This window comes from Patiria miniata, unplaced genomic scaffold (genome assembly GCF_015706575.1).
Source record: "Patiria miniata isolate m_02_andy unplaced genomic scaffold, ASM1570657v1 HiC_scaffold_2, whole genome shotgun sequence".
In the NCBI taxonomy this organism is placed as follows: Eukaryota; Metazoa; Echinodermata; class Asteroidea; order Valvatida; family Asterinidae; genus Patiria; species Patiria miniata.
Genome location: NW_024037058.1, coordinates 13,941,493 through 13,956,550, shown reverse-complemented (window position 1 = coordinate 13,956,550; position 15,058 = coordinate 13,941,493). Strand labels below are relative to the sequence as shown.

At 42.3% G+C, this 15,058-nt stretch overlaps 1 protein-coding gene across 1 annotated transcript; it reads right to left on the bottom strand.

The window, feature by feature from the left end:
• Nucleotides 1–254: 254 nt before the first annotated feature.
• Nucleotides 255–1,789, bottom strand: LOC119726933 (melatonin receptor type 1A-like). The gene has a single exon (XM_038198777.1). It carries the CDS (start codon nucleotides 1,753–1,755, stop codon nucleotides 496–498), a length of 1,260 nt encoding a protein of 419 aa, XP_038054705.1. The 5' UTR covers nucleotides 1,756–1,789; the 3' UTR covers nucleotides 255–495.
• Nucleotides 1,790–15,058: the final 13,269 nt, after the last annotated feature.

Below are 15,058 nucleotides of genomic sequence, written 5' to 3'. Positions count from 1 at the left end.
CATTTAACTCTAGTCTGAGTCCCAGTAACGAGACACCTCTTTCAACATGAGATTATAAAATTTGGTATATTCTGTGTTTTGATTGGATACATAAAACCCATCTGACGGGGGACACGACAGTCAAGAACATTAGTATTCATGCACCGTACCAGACTATCGTAAAGTGGTTCATATAATTATTTGACTTACTTAAATTGGCGTGTCTTCGCCGTGGCGATCAAACAGCCATAACTGTGCCTTAGAAATTAGGTGGTTTTTTTTTAACATTCAGACATAGTTTAGAAAGAGGGATCCGATGCTGGATCCGGATTTTTTCCCCAGGAAAATAGGGTCTGTCCTGTGGAATAAACTAACCGACGTATTATGACGAGGGTTATTTTGAGAACATTTTTTGGAACTTTAGAGATAGGTCTATCAGACCGTATAAGTGCACTTTAAGCTTTCTGGGATGGACACAAACATATATGTGTAAATATATTTGCTATTTGAGTTCGTTTAAACATTTATCGGAATAGGCTTTGTCTGCCCTCTACCTTCTGTCTTGGCTGATGCTTCTAGAAGGAGGCGTGGGTTTCTTTTGGATACATTCTCAAGAGATCCATCTCCAACTCTATTGGACTTGCACCTCCCGCAGACAGCCTTGATCAGATGCTGACGGAAGTGGGTGTACATCACGAAATAGATGACGGGATTCACGCAGGAATTGAGACACAGGAGAGGCGTCTCCAGCCCAAGGTGCCACAGGGTTGAATAGTAAGACCCAGGCAAGAGCTCGAAGTTGAACAAGAACCAGGTGACCGAAGTGGGTCCCCAACAGATGACGAAGAAGATAGCTACGACTAGGAAGGTTACAGTTAGCTTCACCTTTGCAGTGTAAAGAGGATCCTTATTCGCTGTGGTGTTGGCGGTGTTATGATGACTGGTCGACGGTGCGGTAGCCACATGCTGCGCCTTCGCCCGAAGCCGCTTGCGAAGAGCCAGAATTGTCTGGCTGTAAGTGATGACAATCAGCAAGAAAGGAATAAAGTACTCCCATGTAAATGCAGCAATTCCGAAGCCTTTTCTGGCGTTAGAGTAGCCTTCAGGCCAGATAGCCACGCAGGATGCTCCATCATTTACATGGAAGAGGAGCATGTTAAGCTGAAAAATAGACGGGAGCAGCCATACAAAGAACATGCTGATCTTAACGCGCTTGACGGAGAACAACTGGCGGTACTTGGCAGCATGACATACCCCCACGTAACGGTCAAAGCAGATGAGCACCAGGCTATAGGTGGAGACATTTGCGAAGCCCCAATACAGCCACCCGCGGAAAAAGCGGCAGTACAACTCGGTCCATGGGGTATAGAGTCGAGTAGCCACCATCACGACTGAGAGTGAGAAATCTATGACGGACTGGTGAAACGTCAGCTTATTGGTGATCGAATTGAATGCTGAACGATACCTGAGCATTACGAAGCAGACCAGACCATTGCCCAGGATACCTGCTAGCCCCGCTATAACCCCGATAATCTGACTTGAACTCAGTCCCGCTCCGTCAGCTGCCGAATTCTGTACCGCGTCGGTTCCATTTTCAGCTCTTGACTCCATGTCAACGTAGTTGGCAAAGATGTCTGTTGCCGCAATTGTGTTATTTGTTTCGCTGCACAAGAGCAAACAAAGAGGGAAAGTGCGGATAAAGGTCTCTGTGTTAAGGTTGACTATACGTGCTTTGTTGCAGCAAAATGGTTTCTGTGAGTGTAAGACAAAAACCATTTGCAAAAGCAATTTCGAGAAAAGTGATTCTTAGATACTTATGACTGGCTTTACATGGAATACGGGCTGTTGTACAGCAAGTGGATACAATGTCAGAAGCTATTGTTTCCAGTGGCATTAGTTAGGTTTTCCCCCAGCTTTTATTATCTTGCTGCAACGAAGACCGCCACCTATTGTCCTATTTACCCCTCCCAGTAGACAAGAGGCATAGAAACCTCTCGCAAGTGTGATAAGAGGGAAATTATCGCTGCGTGCTGTTAATAAAGCTTAAGTCTTAGGGGACATTCAAGAAGCTTGCAGGTCGCCCCCACCGCAAAAAAATTCCCTGTTATAGGCAGTATTTACCTGCATGGGAGGCAATTTCCTTGCTTGGCAATAATAATTTAAAGCAAGCTAATGTACTGGGGTGCATTCTCGCCTCCACCCAGCAAGGAAGCCCCCATCTCTAGCTTTCCTTTGATCACTCTCACTGTGTCTGTGTTCAGACTTAATCGGTTTTCTTAATGGACTTGCAATTAAGTTCAAATGTACCGATAAGGAATGTTTTGCACACAAATTGCTTTTTGGAGTATACTTTGAAGAACTTCAAAGAGAAGACAAAAAAAATCCAAAATGTTTCAAATCAGGAATTGACCGGAGTTGACGCAGTTGCTCGGCAGGCTACTGTTGGTCAATCAGCCCTTGATGTAATTCACTCGAAGAAAACACACAAATCAGTCCGTGTCCCTGGGATAGACCAACAAATTGCCTTTCATTTTGCTAGAATCGGTGAGATGCTTCAAAACCCCCATTTGAATGAAGTGCGTTTTGAGGTGCGTGCCGTTGAATTATTTGGAATTACTTTCAGCGGGTGGGCCGGGGCGGGGTGGAATGGATACCATCTTTGTTTATGTGGGTGCTGTTTCAACCTGACGATCATGGGCACTAACGAACAATACGTCGGCAGCACCACGAACCGACGTATCGCATTTTTTTGTGTTTCGAGAAAAACCGATTTAAAGTTGGTCATTATTTTGTAGGTTCATTCCATATACTCTCTGTGTAAGAATTCAAGCTGTTTCGTTTTTGCTATTAAATTATAGATTGAACTTTGTTGTATGGAATCCGTGTGCATCTGAGTTGCTTTGTTTTTGAGAAATTCAGTTCCAAAGTTATTCGTCACTTCGTGAAACAGATTTTTATCATGTTTATCGTATGTCATACAACGCGCGTAATAGTGGCCGTGTGCCAGATACGGAGATACGTCGGTTCGTGAAACGCTCAATTCCAATTTTTCATGTCAACGCGCCTTTGTGACGTCATAGCACTATGGGAATTAGCGTGTAAAGTGGCGTATCGGGATACGCCACTTCGTGGTGCAGCATTTTTCATTTTTTAGCGATACGCCACACAGTTTAATTAGCGTTCTTAGTTAATTAGAACTCCGATCGGAATAAAACTTTCTGATAATGAGCACTTTGATGAAATAATAACGTTAATGACAAAAACTCAATTTGGCAAAAAATCGGGATACGCCGGCCGGTTCGTGGTGCGATGGCGCTATTCGTGGTGGTACAATAGCCGACATTCGCACAACATTCCAAAAAATTGGCAGGATGGTTAAAGACCCCTTCTTTACTAACACCCCCACTGCTGGCTACGCCACTGATGATGTTCTACAAAAGGACAAGTTTCCCTAGTGATTTTATTTCCACATGTCGCAAAAAGTGAACTAAGGCATTCAAAAGGTGAACCACGACGTTTCAAAAACCGTTAACCGTGGTTATTGGTGGTGGACACAAAGCAATCAAGTTGGCTTTCGTCTTCCGTTCTCTGTATGCTGCGGCCTTTATATAGAGATCAGGGCCCAATTTCTTGGCCCTGCTAACCACAGAATTCCGCTTACGATCAAAATTGTGTGCCAAACCGCGCTAGCAAAAAAAATATGTGCTAACCCTGTAAGCACAGAATCCTTACTTACGCATGCGCAGAAACACAAATTCCTCGCAAACGCGTGAAATACGCTTTCCGTATAGCACGGAATTGTCTGCTACAGTTCGCAGGGATTTTTCGCTAACTGCAAGCAGAGCCAAGAATTTGGGCCCAGTACTTTGGCATCTCGTCTCACGGACTATCTCTGGGCCTTATTTCAAGGCTCTGCTTGCCGTTAGGGAAACATCGTCGCTTTATACTATAGCGGAAAATTCTTTACTAAACGATCAGCGTATTTCACGGGTTAGCAAGGAATTTTGGCTTTAGCAAAATGCGTCTCGTATCCCATACGTAAGGCTTTTGTGCTTACGGGGCTAGCGCAGAATTTCTTTGCTTGCAGGGCCCAATTTCATAGAGCTGCTTAAGCACAAAATTGCTTAAGCACGAAAAAACATTGCTTGGTAAAATTAGGTTACCGGCCAAAACTCCACGTGATGTACATTACTTGTGACTGGTATTTAGCTGTTGTTTACTTAGCATAACAATCGCATGGAGTTTTGGCAGGTAACATGATTTTATTAAGCAAGACGTTTTTGTGCTTAAGCAAATTTTTTGCTTAAGCATGCAGCTCTATGAAATTGGCCCTTGTTATGGCAGAATTCAAGGCCGCTAGCGTAGAAACCGGCGTAACGGAATCGATGAAAAGGAGCCTTGCATGGTAGCTATCCAGAAAGATGTGTGTCCAATAAAACTGAACAGAGTACATATTGTTGGATGCACCTGTCCCATGTGGGTGCACAAATTGATTAGAAGTGTGATACGAACACAGGACAGATCAAGCGCAGAGCACAGCTTTAGTCGACCTCCCCTCACATTGTCAAAAACACTGTCTTCACTACTCCCAGTAGTCAAGTCGCTGGGAAACTTCTGTGCTGAAAGTGGGAAATTACTGCTTGGAGCTGTCAATAAAGTTAAACTCTTTGCGGATATTGAAGAGACTTAAAATTATTATTACTATTTTTTTGGCTGAAGTTTTGTTTTATTCACACTCAGGGTCACCGGGTTTGCAGCGTTACGCGCTAGGCAATTTCCTTTGGTTGGCAATGACAGCACGAAGCCAAGTAATGCTCGTCGTATTCTCGCATTGTCTCAACGGGGGAGCCCCCCTCTCGAGCTTTCATTTTATCCCTCCCACAGTCTTTGTGTTCTGCCCCGATCGAGTTTCTTATTAAACCAGCAATTAAGTTGAATTTAGCTGTAGAAGTTTTTTGGACACAAATTTATGTAAATAAAATTAAGGAAAACACAATTGCCCATTGTTTCACAGCAGGCATTGTAGTTGACTACAGCAGGTTAATTTCGGTCAATCACTCCTTCCTGTGATTCAATCGAAGAAAAAAACCTGATATCAGTTCTTGTCGAACGATCTGACGTCGCAGGGACACACCCACAGATTGAAAACCACATTGAATTTACTTTATTTATTTCTTGTTCTGTCATTTTGTCTCTGAAGAAGGCCTTGCGAAGGCTGAAATATCAGGCCAAAAAAAATGTCTGATTTGTACTTTATTTCACTCAAACTTTGCAGGGGTGTACAGAGTCCTAACTAAATGGATCAATCAAAACTGTGAACAAAAACAAGTTATTCGGAGGTCTACTCTAAACGCATCGTATTTTTGCTGAAACAGTGCGGTGTTGTACCGTGTAGTTTCAATGGCCCACCTTTCAGGGGACTTTGACAAACTCTCTCGAAACAAAATTTGAGAAGTTCATCAAACGAAACGTTTAAGTCGGCACCAGGCAGCAAGTGATACCCTTATACAAGATATGTTTGCGGTAGCACCATGTGAATAAATCTCTTTTGTGAGTATGTGTGGTTCTGAAAAGAACCGGAGGGACTCAACGTTTCGAACAGTATGCTCTGCCCGTCGTCAGGATACCATTGGCCCCTAAGTTGTGTTATCAATTCGTCTTTCGTTCTTATTACAATTTTGATAAAGGGATATATTGTAACGTCTCTCTTAGGTGAGAGACATTATCAATAAAGAGTCAGATAAGATACAATATCTTACACACACACTAGTCTCTACTTTATTCAGGAATAATTACATCTCAGCTCAATAGAGTACGGAAGCTTGAATTGCCTTCCGCGATACTGCGTTACCGCGATAATTTATCACAGAAATCCGGAAATCAAAGATAATTCCTTCCGCGATACCGCGTTACTGCGATAATGTATCACACAAATCCAGAAATCAAAGATAAATCATTCAACGATACCGCGTTACTGCGATAATTTATCACAGAAATCCAGAAATCAGAGATAATTCCTTCCGCGATACCGCGTTACTGTGATAATTTATCACAGAAATCCAGAAATCAAAGATACGTATTCCTCGATACCGCGTTACTGTGATAATTTATCACAGAAATCCAGAAATCAAAGATAAATCATTCAACGATACCGCGTTACTGCGATAATTTATCACAGAAATCTAGAAATCAGAGATACGTATTCCGCGATACCGCGTTGCTGTGATAATTTATCACAGAATCCAGAAATCAAAGATACGTATTCCTCGATACCGCGTTACTGTGATAATTTATCACAGAAATCCAGAAATCAAAGATAAATCATTCAACGATACCGCGTTACTGCGATAATTTATCACAGAAATCCAGAAATCAGAGATAATTCCTTCCGCGATACCGCGTTACTGTGATAATTTATCACATAAATCCAGAAATCAAAGATACCTGTTCCGCGATACCGCGTTACAGTGATAATTTATCACAGAAATCCTGATTTCAGAGATAATTCCTTCCGCGATACCGCGTTACTGCGATAATTTATCAGAGAAATCCAGAAATCAGAGATAATTCCTTCCGCGATATCGCGTTACTGTGATTATTTATTTGTGTTTAGTAGGAAGGGGCATAATCATACATGTCGCCACTACATTTTAAGTTAAATGGAATGGAGTTTGGCCGCCACCATGCATTTAAGTTTTTATCAGACTTGTGTTTTCTTAAAAAGAAGTGGTTTTCTGGCTAAGAAAATAGCAAGGAAGAACCGGTTTTGTGCAAGCAAAATTCAGGGAATAATCTGTTGATATTAATAACTTGTTGGAAAGTTCCAAGGTCATTCCAAGAAAGTTGCCGCCGTGAGTTAGGGTTTAAAACATGGGAGGGGGATGGGATTTGCTATCAGCATCAGCAGGGCCGTTCCTCATTCTTTTCTTTTTATGGGATGTATGATAAAATTGGAGTACGAGGGGCTCTGCGAGCTGATGAATCTTTTTTTGAAAACATTGTGTTTGCAACCAGCTAGGGAAGATTTTCGTTTATTTAAGACTTACAAGCACTGGAATGGATACCTGTGTAGTTATATGACAGCTAGTGCAGGGCCAGTCGAAAATGTGCGTGTTCGGAAGGGGCAGTTGAGAACTGCAGCTCTTGCAAACAACGCACATTATTCAATGGTGTGAACGCACACTCGCAAGTTAAACTCACAAAATGTCGTCACCCCCTGGCACTGATATTTACCCCTACTGGACAATATGGTATCGCCCTACAACTGTAGGGCGTATGGTAGGGCGATACAATATTGTATTAGAGTTGCTCAGTCGACCGCCTACATACAGTGCAGTGATAGTTGCTCAGTTCAGTACAAAATGCATGTGCCCGTGCATTCCACTCACGTATATGTACGTACGAAGACATGGTGTACAGTCCTTTTTGCAGGGCCCGTCCGATGCACCTGTTCGTTAGGGGCAACTTCAAAATGCTCATATCATGCAAACAACGCACACGATTCAATTGTGTTGTTTTCACAGGTTAAACTCACACTCATAGGTTGAGCGCACTTTGTACATGTCGCCAGGCCATCCCCGGCACTGATATTCACCCATACGCCCGTGCAGCTACTCGCCTACGTGAGTAGGGTTGCTCAATCCACCGCCTACAATAGTGGTTCAATCGACTGCAAAATGCATGTGCCCGTGCAGTCATCACGTACGGAAACATATGATATGCAGTGCTATTCACCCATACTGGACAATGGTATCGCCCTACAATGCACGTGCCCGTGCCCGTCCTTTTTGCATGGTTGCGTCATATTGAGTACGCGCGCTCTTGCTTTAACATGACGTAAACAATTGAAAAGAACATCATTGCGTGGAGTTTCCCCCGACACACACACAAAAAAAACAGGTGGGACGGCATATTGTAGCGGAAAGTGTAGGGACTTATAGCTAGTTTATTTACAACGTCATCCCTATTGCACTAACGTAAATTCACTGTGCGTTGGTGACTGGGCGGAGCGTATAGAGCCTAGTGGCTGAATGCGCGTACGCTATTGGTTGCCTAAGGCCCATAAGTTTAGTGCATGCATTTGTGTTTGTGCGGCGTATGCATGTTCACGTGAGGGCTATTCACGTGATTGCGCGAAGGAGTTGTGCTGTGGACAGCGGACGGTACGGTCGTGTATTGCTCGCGTTCTGTGTTTTGGGTAATGCTGACGCGCACTGTGTAAATTGCGCTGGCCCTGACTGTGCTGAAGTTACGCTGTGTGATGCTGACGCGCAGCCGTACAAGTGAATGTACGGTACGATGCTGACGCTAGCTTGCATGGGTAAGGCGTAAATCAGGTTAAGGCTGACAGCGTGTGTTATTTACATGAGCGTACATTGCTTACTTAGTGTACGTTGCTGACTTGGTGTGCATTGTTTACTTAGGTACATTGTTTACTTAGGTACATTGTTTACTTAGTGTACATTATTTACTGAGTGTACGTTGCTGACTTAGTGTGCATTGTTTACCGTAGTGTACATTGTTGACTTAGCTGTGCATTGTTTACATTAGTGTACATTGTTGACTTAGCAGTGCATTGTTTACATTGGGCGCATTGTTCAAGCTGTGCCCGTTGCTGCCTAGTTGAGCTGTCAGTTAACTCCCAAGTGTAATTAAGTGACCCTGATAATTAACAACCTCATTAAGACTCAATCACTACTGGATATTTCTTGATTATTGTATAATAAATTACGATTATATTTGTGGTGCCGACATTCCTGTTGTCCATGTGTATTTGTTGTTGGTTTATTGTGCAATTAACAGTGGGTAATCACAATCATCATAATCGGCGGTATATTTCCTCCAAAACGGACCTGCTCCCTAGGCCTTGAGGTCGCTCTGAGTGGTCTCTCGTCTTGGGAAAGCTTGCGTTCGGGAAGATCAGCTACACTCTAATAGGTGTCAAACTTGGTCCCAACGAACTTAGGTTTGGCCCGGGGAGATCCCCGCCACAATATTATCACCGGTATAAATCAAAACATTAAGTGAACTAGAAACAAAAACCACATGTACACAAACCAGTCCCTGCGTCGCCTAAACACCGGATGAGTTTTTTTGAAACTCCCGCTCTCCGGTTATCACCAATCTAATGGGCCCGCTGGCGAGGTATGTGTTGACAAGTTATAACCCACCCATCACCGCAACCCAGCAGTGGAACTGATTTTACTTCCTATATGCGTATTGAATTTCCAAAAAAAGGAAAAAAAAAACCTTAACAAATACGCTCTAGGCAGTTTAGTCATATAACTACACAGGTATTCATACCAGTGCTTGTAAGTCTTAAATAAACGAAAATCTTCCCTAGCTGGTTGCAAACACAATGTTTTCAAAAAAAGATTCATCAGCTCGCAGAGCCCCTCGTACTCCAATGTTATCATACATCCCATAAAAAGAAAAGAATGAGGAACGGCCCTGCTGATGCTGATAGCAAATCCCATCCCCCTCCCATGTTTTAAACCCTAATTCACGGCGGCAACTTTCTTGGAATGACCTTGGAACTTTCCAACAAGTTATTAATATCAACAGATTATTCCCTGAATTTTGCTTGCACAAAACCGGTTCTTCCTTGCTATTTTCTTAGCCAGAAAACCACTTCTTTTTAAGAAAACACAAGTCTGATAAAAACTTAAATGCATGGTGGCGGCCAAACTCCATTCCATTTAACTTAAAATGTAGTGGCGACATGTATGATTACGCCCCTTCCTACTAAACACAAAAAAAACACTGTGATAAATTATCACGGTAACGCGGTATCGCGGAACAGGTATCTTTGATTTCTGGATTTCTGTGATAAATTATCGCAGTAACGCGGTATCGCGGAAGGAATTATCTCGGAATTCCTGATTTCTGTGATAAATTATCACGGTAACGCGGTATCGCGGAATAGGTATCTTTGATTTCTGGATTTCTGTGATAAATTATCACAGTAACGCGGTATCGCGGAAGGAATTACCTCTGATTTCTGGATTTCTGTGATAAATTATCGCAGTAACGCGTTATCGCGGAAGGAATTATCTCTGAATTCCTGATTTCTGTGATAAATTATCACGGTAACGCGGTATCGCGGAATAGGTATCTTTGATTTCTGGATTTCTGTGATAAATTATCACAGTAACGCGGTATCGAAGAATACGTATCTTTGATTTCTGGATTTCTGTGATAAATTATCACAGTAACGCGGTATCGCGGAAGGAATTATCTCTGATTTCTGGATTTCTGTGATAAATTATCGCAGTAACGCGGTATCGTTGAATGATTTATCTTTGATTTCTGGATTTCTGTGATAAATTATCGCAGTAACGCGGTATCGCGGAAGGAATTATCTTTGATTTCCGGATTTCTGTGATAAATTATCGCGGTAACGCGGTATCGCGGAAGGCAATTCAAGCTTCCGTACTCGTGGGTGCCTTACGGGGAGCGTAATTTTTATTCCTAGGAGGGTTATAGGGGCAATGTCATGAATAATTCAGTAGTTTCGATGGGAAAATTATGTTTATCCATGAGAACGGACAATGACATCAACAGCATTGTTGTTAGTTACTCAACTAGTTACAATACATTAAAGCATTTTAAAGAACGGTTGTCGTCGAGCTACCACACAGTAGCCTAGTGGATAGCGAGATGAGCTTATGGATACAAAGATCCCCGGTTCGAATCCACGTCGTCGCTGCTCATTTTCATCAGCTATTTTTCTTCTCCAAATTTATCACTGAGATAATTTTAAATTAAGGGGAAAATAGAACGAGAACCTAAGTCTTGCAATGATTCAAAGGATTGATTTCTGTGATAAATTATCACGGTAACGCGGTATCGCGGAATAGGTATCTTTGATTTCTGGATTTCTGTGATAAATTATCACAGTAACGCGGTATCGCGGAAGGAATTACCTCTGATTTCTGGATTTCTGTGATAAATTATCGCAGTAACGCGTTATCGCGGAAGGAATTATCTCTGAATTCCTGATTTCTGTGATAAATTATCACGGTAACGCGGTATCGCGGAATAGGTATCTTTGATTTCTGGATTTCTGTGATAAATTATCACAGTAACGCGGTATCGAAGAATACGTATCTTTGATTTCTGGATTTCTGTGATAAATTATCACAGTAACGCGGTATCGCGGAAGGAATTATCTCTGATTTCTGGATTTCTGTGATAAATTATCGCAGTAACGCGGTATCGTTGAATGATTTATCTTTGATTTCTGGATTTCTGTGATAAATTATCGCAGTAACGCGGTATCGCGGAAGGAATTATCTTTGATTTCCGGATTTCTGTGATAAATTATCGCGGTAACGCGGTATCGCGGAAGGCAATTCAAGCTTCCGTACTCGTGGGTGCCTTACGGGGAGCGTAATTTTTATTCCTAGGAGGGTTATAGGGGCAATGTCATGAATAATTCAGTAGTTTCGATGGGAAAATTATGTTTATCAATGAGAACGGACAATGACATCAACAGCATTGTTGTTAGTTACTCAACTAGTTACAATACATTAAAGCATTTTAAAGAACGGTTGTCGTCGAGCTACCACACAGTAGCCTAGTGGATAGCGAGATGAGCTTATGGATACAAAGATCCCCGGTTCGAATCCACGTCGTCGCTGCTCATTTTCATCAGCTATTTTTCTTCTCCAAATTTATCACTGAGATAATTTTAAATTAAGGGGAAAATAGAACGAGAACCTAAGTCTTGCAATGATTCAAAGGAAAAACTGAATTATTCATGACATTGCCCCTAACCTTCCTAGGAAAAAAAATTACGCTTACGGGGAACTGATCCTCAAGGAAAAGGGAAAGGGAATAGGCTTGTGTACAAAACTAAAGTCTCTAGACTAGGTAAGAATCTACACACTAATGCTATGGAGTAAAACTATGAGACAAAGGACGTAACCTGACCTCTAGCTACCGTAGGTCTCGACACACTCGCTGGAGTGTACGGGGTCACTGAGGGGTCAATACACGGGTAGGTTTTAGCGAGCCACATTCGCTAAATGCTCGGGGTCAAGGTGGGTTGGATGCAGGGGTAAGGGGCCATTCAGAATTTTCAATGTTTTAAAATTTCGATCTTTTTTCCAAATTGTGGGTGGGTGGGTCAAGCTAAATAATTGAAAATCGAAATTCACTTTGCATGGAAAAAAGATTAAAAAAAAAACAAAGAAAGATAGATCTTTTGACTTGCCTGAACTACGCGCAAGCGTTCCGATATCGCGATGCGTGTTTCTTTTCCAACTTCGTCCCCTGTATGTACTGTACATGTACATCATGTACGTGTATATATACCCACTGTGGCATGAGAGGGAGGTGGTTTTTCAGTAGACTTGGACGCCGGGCGTTTGTAGCGGTTAGGCCGTGCAGAGGCAGCAGGGTACCAGGTGTACTAGATCGGCTCTATAACACGCCGCGGGCGTCGATTACCAATCGCTATAAAAACTCGACTATTCAACCACTGGACTCCAAGACTACGAGGACCGCAGCCTGTGATGTGATGTCTGCCTAAACCTGATGTTTTTCTTTCGCTCGTACCCCCCGCCCTGCAAACAGGGCGGGGGGGGGGGGGTACGAGCAAATATCTTTTTTCCCAGCTACCTCACGTGACAGGCACAACCTCGTATGTCACATGTCATCCACCTCATCCAGAAAACGACAAAACCACGGTCATCTTTGTGGCTTTCAAAACTGCAACCTGTCATTCCCAACAGCATATCAGCTGGCAAAACACAGGAAAGGTCACCAGTGCAAAAGAGGAAGACCGACAACTTCACGCCTAGTCTGGTTCCCAGACCTGACAATTATTCCCGACGCTCACGTCTGAAATTGTAGGTCAGGCAGCCTCCGTGGCTAAAAATAAACATGACGACATTAATGGCCCTTTTTCAAAGCGCGGCTTCGTTTCCGATTTCGCTTTATCACTTGTAGCTTTTAATGTTCTGATCTAATCTTTAAATAAATCACTTGCTTCCCTAATATCATACAGTTATGATAATACAGTTTGATGTTTTTGTAAGATAACATTGAGTAATGTTGATCTGGAATCTTCAAAATTAGGGAACCAAATAGCACTGTATGCAGGCGGAGCCGAATGAAGACCGAGTTTTGGAAAATCTCGGTAACGGTCGTCAAATTCAAAATTGTACATGACGCAGCAAAAAGTTCGCCGGGAGGTTCCGAGTATATTTGATGCACAAAATCGTCGTTGAATTTCAAGTTTTCTATATGAAAACAATGAATATTAATTATCAACTCATTTAAAATAAAATTAATAAGCACTTAGCAGTTAATTAAACCTATATTATATACTCGGAAATACTCGGGCGCTATCCGATTGTCGACGAAACAACTTCGGCAAACTTCGGAAATTTTCGGAAAAAGGAGGAATTCCTCCCTTTTTAGTCACGTGACGTAAATTGTAATACATTGTATTACCGGAGGCTACCGGACCTAAGATTCATCAGGAATAGTGGGAATCTTTTGGTCTGGGAATCAGACTACTTCACGCCGTCACTGAACTAGACACACATGTACATGGGTATACATGTTCATGTTCAAGTATATGTACATGCAAGTGCATGTACATGTACATGTTCAGTTTTTTATTAATCGAAATTAGGGGTGGGTGGGTGGGTCAAAATAATTTGGAAAAAAAGTCGAAATTTTAAAACATTGACAATTCTGAATGGCCCCTAAGGTGTGTGAGGGGGATTCGCACCGACTCCGGGGAAAGGTGGAGGGAAAATGGCTAAGTCCTTAGTGCATGTCCAATGGCGGTACAAGTTCAATAGCAGTGAGTGCTACATGCATTGCGCGCTATACAATAGCGTATTGTACAATGTGCTGCAAGCTGCTTGGGCGTGTGTAAGACTTCGTGGTAAGCTTCGCGCTGTGTAAGGGCACACAGGATCGCTGCAAGCATTACGCAATTTGCGGGAACGCAACAATATTTAAACTAACTTAAGTGCCAGCATTCAGCCGACCACGTCGCTAGATTTTTTTTTTATTTACACTCTGAACATTAACTGACACCTGGGCTTGCAGCTGGTCAAGGCAAACGGGTCTGGACGCCACCTAACGCTTGCTTGGGCTGTTCGTTGTAATTCACGTCTTTGCCGACATGAGCCATGACGCAATTAAACGCACAAATTTTGTTTTGTTATTGTTGGCGTGTCCAGGTTACAAACGGAATCAATAAGCGCGAGATTGGAATACACATAATTTTTTTTCTCAAAATTGTCAGTAAATCATTCCCATCCAATATGCAGTACCGGTATTGCACGAAATATGATCATATTATAAGCAAAACGAAAAGAGGCGGTTGTTTTGGAGGAAGATTAAATTAAAATGAACTTTAAAACACGTAATTATCAAACCACGTTGGGGATAAAATCACCGACTACTAGATATTCATCGTTGACCTGCTACTGCGGGATCGAATCTGTTTAAAGGGAAGCAACTTTTCTCTACCAGAGTCTTCTATTGTCTTTAGGTTGAAAGGAAACCTTGAGAATGAGGTTGACAGGAAACCCTGGGAGCGAGTTAGCAGCTAATGTAATGAAGTGCGCAGAGCTTGTGAGGTTGTATTCGCTGCAAGACGCAGTTACTTCGTTTACTGCTCATTGATTCGCGAATGCATAGGGCGTTCGGACACTTATAACACAAACATACACCCAACCAAAAAAGAAAGTACCCCCTTCCAATACTTTTTTGACTGAGCACATTTCGCTCAAATAACAACTACATAATCAGTACAGAAATTCCTTAGCAATCCAGCCATACTCTTTATTTTGTCCAAAACAGTGATAATGTGTACGAATTCATGTATTTTATGACAAATGGTACCGAAAACAGTTGCGCTTTTGTATTCGTGCAAGTTGTGGTTCACACTCACCTCGCATGGATACAAAAGTGCAACTTTTTTCTCGGTACCATTTGTCATAAATTGCATACTTTGGTACACATTATCACTGTTTTGGGCCAAACAAAGAGTACGGCTGGATTGCTAAGGAATTTTGTACTGATCAGTCGTAATTTGAGCAAGATGTGCCCA

What these genes read in the sequence shown, in the direction of transcription:
- LOC119726933 (XM_038198777.1), bottom strand. Translation starts at nt 1,755, where the DNA reads ATGGTTTTTGTCTTACACTCACAGAAACCATTTTGCTGCAACAAAGCA.